The sequence below is a fragment of the Gobio gobio genome, assembly GCF_949357685.1.
Source record: "Gobio gobio genome assembly, chromosome: 20".
Classification (NCBI taxonomy): Eukaryota; Metazoa; Chordata; class Actinopteri; order Cypriniformes; family Gobionidae; genus Gobio; species Gobio gobio.
In genome coordinates this window covers 3,896,153-3,898,534 of record NC_137113.1, presented here as the reverse complement: position 1 = coordinate 3,898,534, position 2,382 = coordinate 3,896,153, and the positions used below count along the sequence as shown (strand labels likewise).

Genomic DNA, 2,382 nt, shown 5'->3' with positions numbered 1-2,382 from the left:
TCATTATACACATTTGTGTCCTGATATTTCACAAAAATATGCCCACACACTCTCACACTTTCAAACATACACACTCACACATAGACACTCTCCCTCACACACACACACACACACACACACACACACACACACTCTCACACTTTCAAACGCACAAACTCACACATAGACACTCTCGCTTTCACACACACTCTCTCCCTCACACACACCCTCACACTTTCAAACACACACACTCACACATAGACACTCTCGCTCTCACACACACTCTCCTTCACACACACACTCACACCCTCACACTTTCAAACACTCTCCCTCACACACACTCACATACACTCACACAGTCTCTCATACACACTCACACTCTCTCACACACTCACACTCTCTCTCACATACACTCACACACTCTCTTATACACTCACACTCTCTCTCACACACTCACACACTCTCTCATACACTCACACACTCTCTCACACACTCACACACTCTCATACACTCACACACTCTCTCATACACTCACACTCTCTCTCACACACTCACACTCTCTCTCTCACACACACACTCAAACACACACATACACTCACACACTCTCTCACACACACACACACACACACCCTCACACTTTCAAACACTCACACACACTCTCTCTCACACACACACTCACTCTCTCTCACATACACTCACACACTCTCTCTCACACACACACTCACTCTCACATACACTCACTCACACTTTCAAACACTCTCCCTCACTCACACACTCACTCACACACACACTCTCTCACACACTCTCTCCCTCACACACACACACACACTCTCTCACATACACTCACACACTCTCCCTCACACACACACTCACTCACATACTCACACACTCTCTCACACTCTCACACTCTCTCTTACACACTCACACTCTCTCACATACACTTACACACACAGACACACACTCACACACACACTCTCTCACACACACAGACTCTCTCACACACACACTCACACACACCCTCACACTTTCAAACACACACACTCACACAAGACACTCTCCCTCACACACACACTCACACAAGACACTCTCCCTCACACACACACTCACTCACACACTCACACTCTCTCTTACACACTCACACTCTCTCTCACATACACTTACACACAGACACACACTCACACACACACTCTCTCACACACACAGACTCTCACACACAAACTCTCTCACCCACACACACACACACACTCTCTCTCTCTCTTTCTCTCACTCTTTTATTTAACTAATGTTAACTAAATGTTAATTCAATATAAAGTTAATTTAAGTAGGAGCAAGTAAAAGTATTTTAGTATAATTGTCCAAACATCACGTCATCATGGTCGTGTGTGTGTGTGTGTGTGTCAGGGTTTTAATGAGGGTCTGGAGGAGCTGTGTAAGATCCAGAAGGGCTGGGCGGTTCCTGATAAAGAGCAGCGTGACGCCATCAGACAGGCTCAGAGGAGAGTGGTGTCCGACGCGTATAAAGCCTTCCTCCAGCGGTGAGGGATGTTCATATCTCATGTGTGATGTGCAGATGTGCAGTCGGCTCCTGTTTATATGATAATTTTTGCTTTTACAGATGCGCAAACATTTCCTTCACCAAAAACCCTGAGAAATACCACCGGTACGCCCCGGAGCAGGTGGAGGAGATGATTGACAAGCTCTTTGACACTTCGGCCTAGGCCACGCCCACGCCTTCACCATAGCAACAGAGTCTCTGGCTTCCCTTGGTGACAAACATGCCCCTGTAAGAGCGTCTGCTTCACACACGACTCGACTGAACGCCATTGTTCGCTTTTTGCTTGTTTTTTGTATAAATGTATTTATGTAAATGTTTTTTGGGGATTTAACTGCAATAAATAAATAGAATTCACTCCTGAAACCTCTTCAGCTTTCTTCAATTCAATATCTTGCATTTATGAGACCATAGCTGGGAAATATGAATTTGTTTAAAAAATAGTTTTTTTAATTATTATTATTATTTTCAATATTATTATTATTATTATTATATTTTACTATGTGTATGTGTGTATATATATATATATACACACACACACACACACACACACACACACACACACACACACACACACACACACACACACACACACATATACATATATATATATATATATATAGTACACACATATTGTAATTTATATATATGTATGTGTATGTGTGTATATGTATATGTATATATATATATATATATATATATATATATATATATATATATATATATATATATATATATATATATATATATATATATATATATATATATACAAATTTTTTAAAATGATTGTTTTCATTATTTTCATTAATATATATTTTTACTTTTTAATAAGTAAAATATATATTTGAATT

At 40.2% G+C, this 2,382-nt stretch overlaps 1 protein-coding gene across 6 annotated transcripts in view; it reads left to right on the top strand.

Moving 5' to 3' along the window:
• The window catches only part of exoc7 (exocyst complex component 7), a 25,825-nt gene extending 23,924 nt beyond the window's left edge, over positions 1-1,901 (top strand). For all 6 annotated transcript variants that reach the window (XM_079801333.1, XM_079801331.1, XM_079801332.1 and 3 more), the window contains 2 exons: positions 1,381-1,514; positions 1,595-1,901. In XM_079801333.1, the coding sequence (XP_079657459.1) occupies positions 1,381-1,514; positions 1,595-1,697 (237 nt within the window). In that variant the 3' untranslated portion in view covers positions 1,698-1,901. The remainder of the gene's footprint in view (positions 1-1,380; positions 1,515-1,594) is intronic.
• The last annotated feature ends 481 nt before the right edge of the window (positions 1,902-2,382 follow it).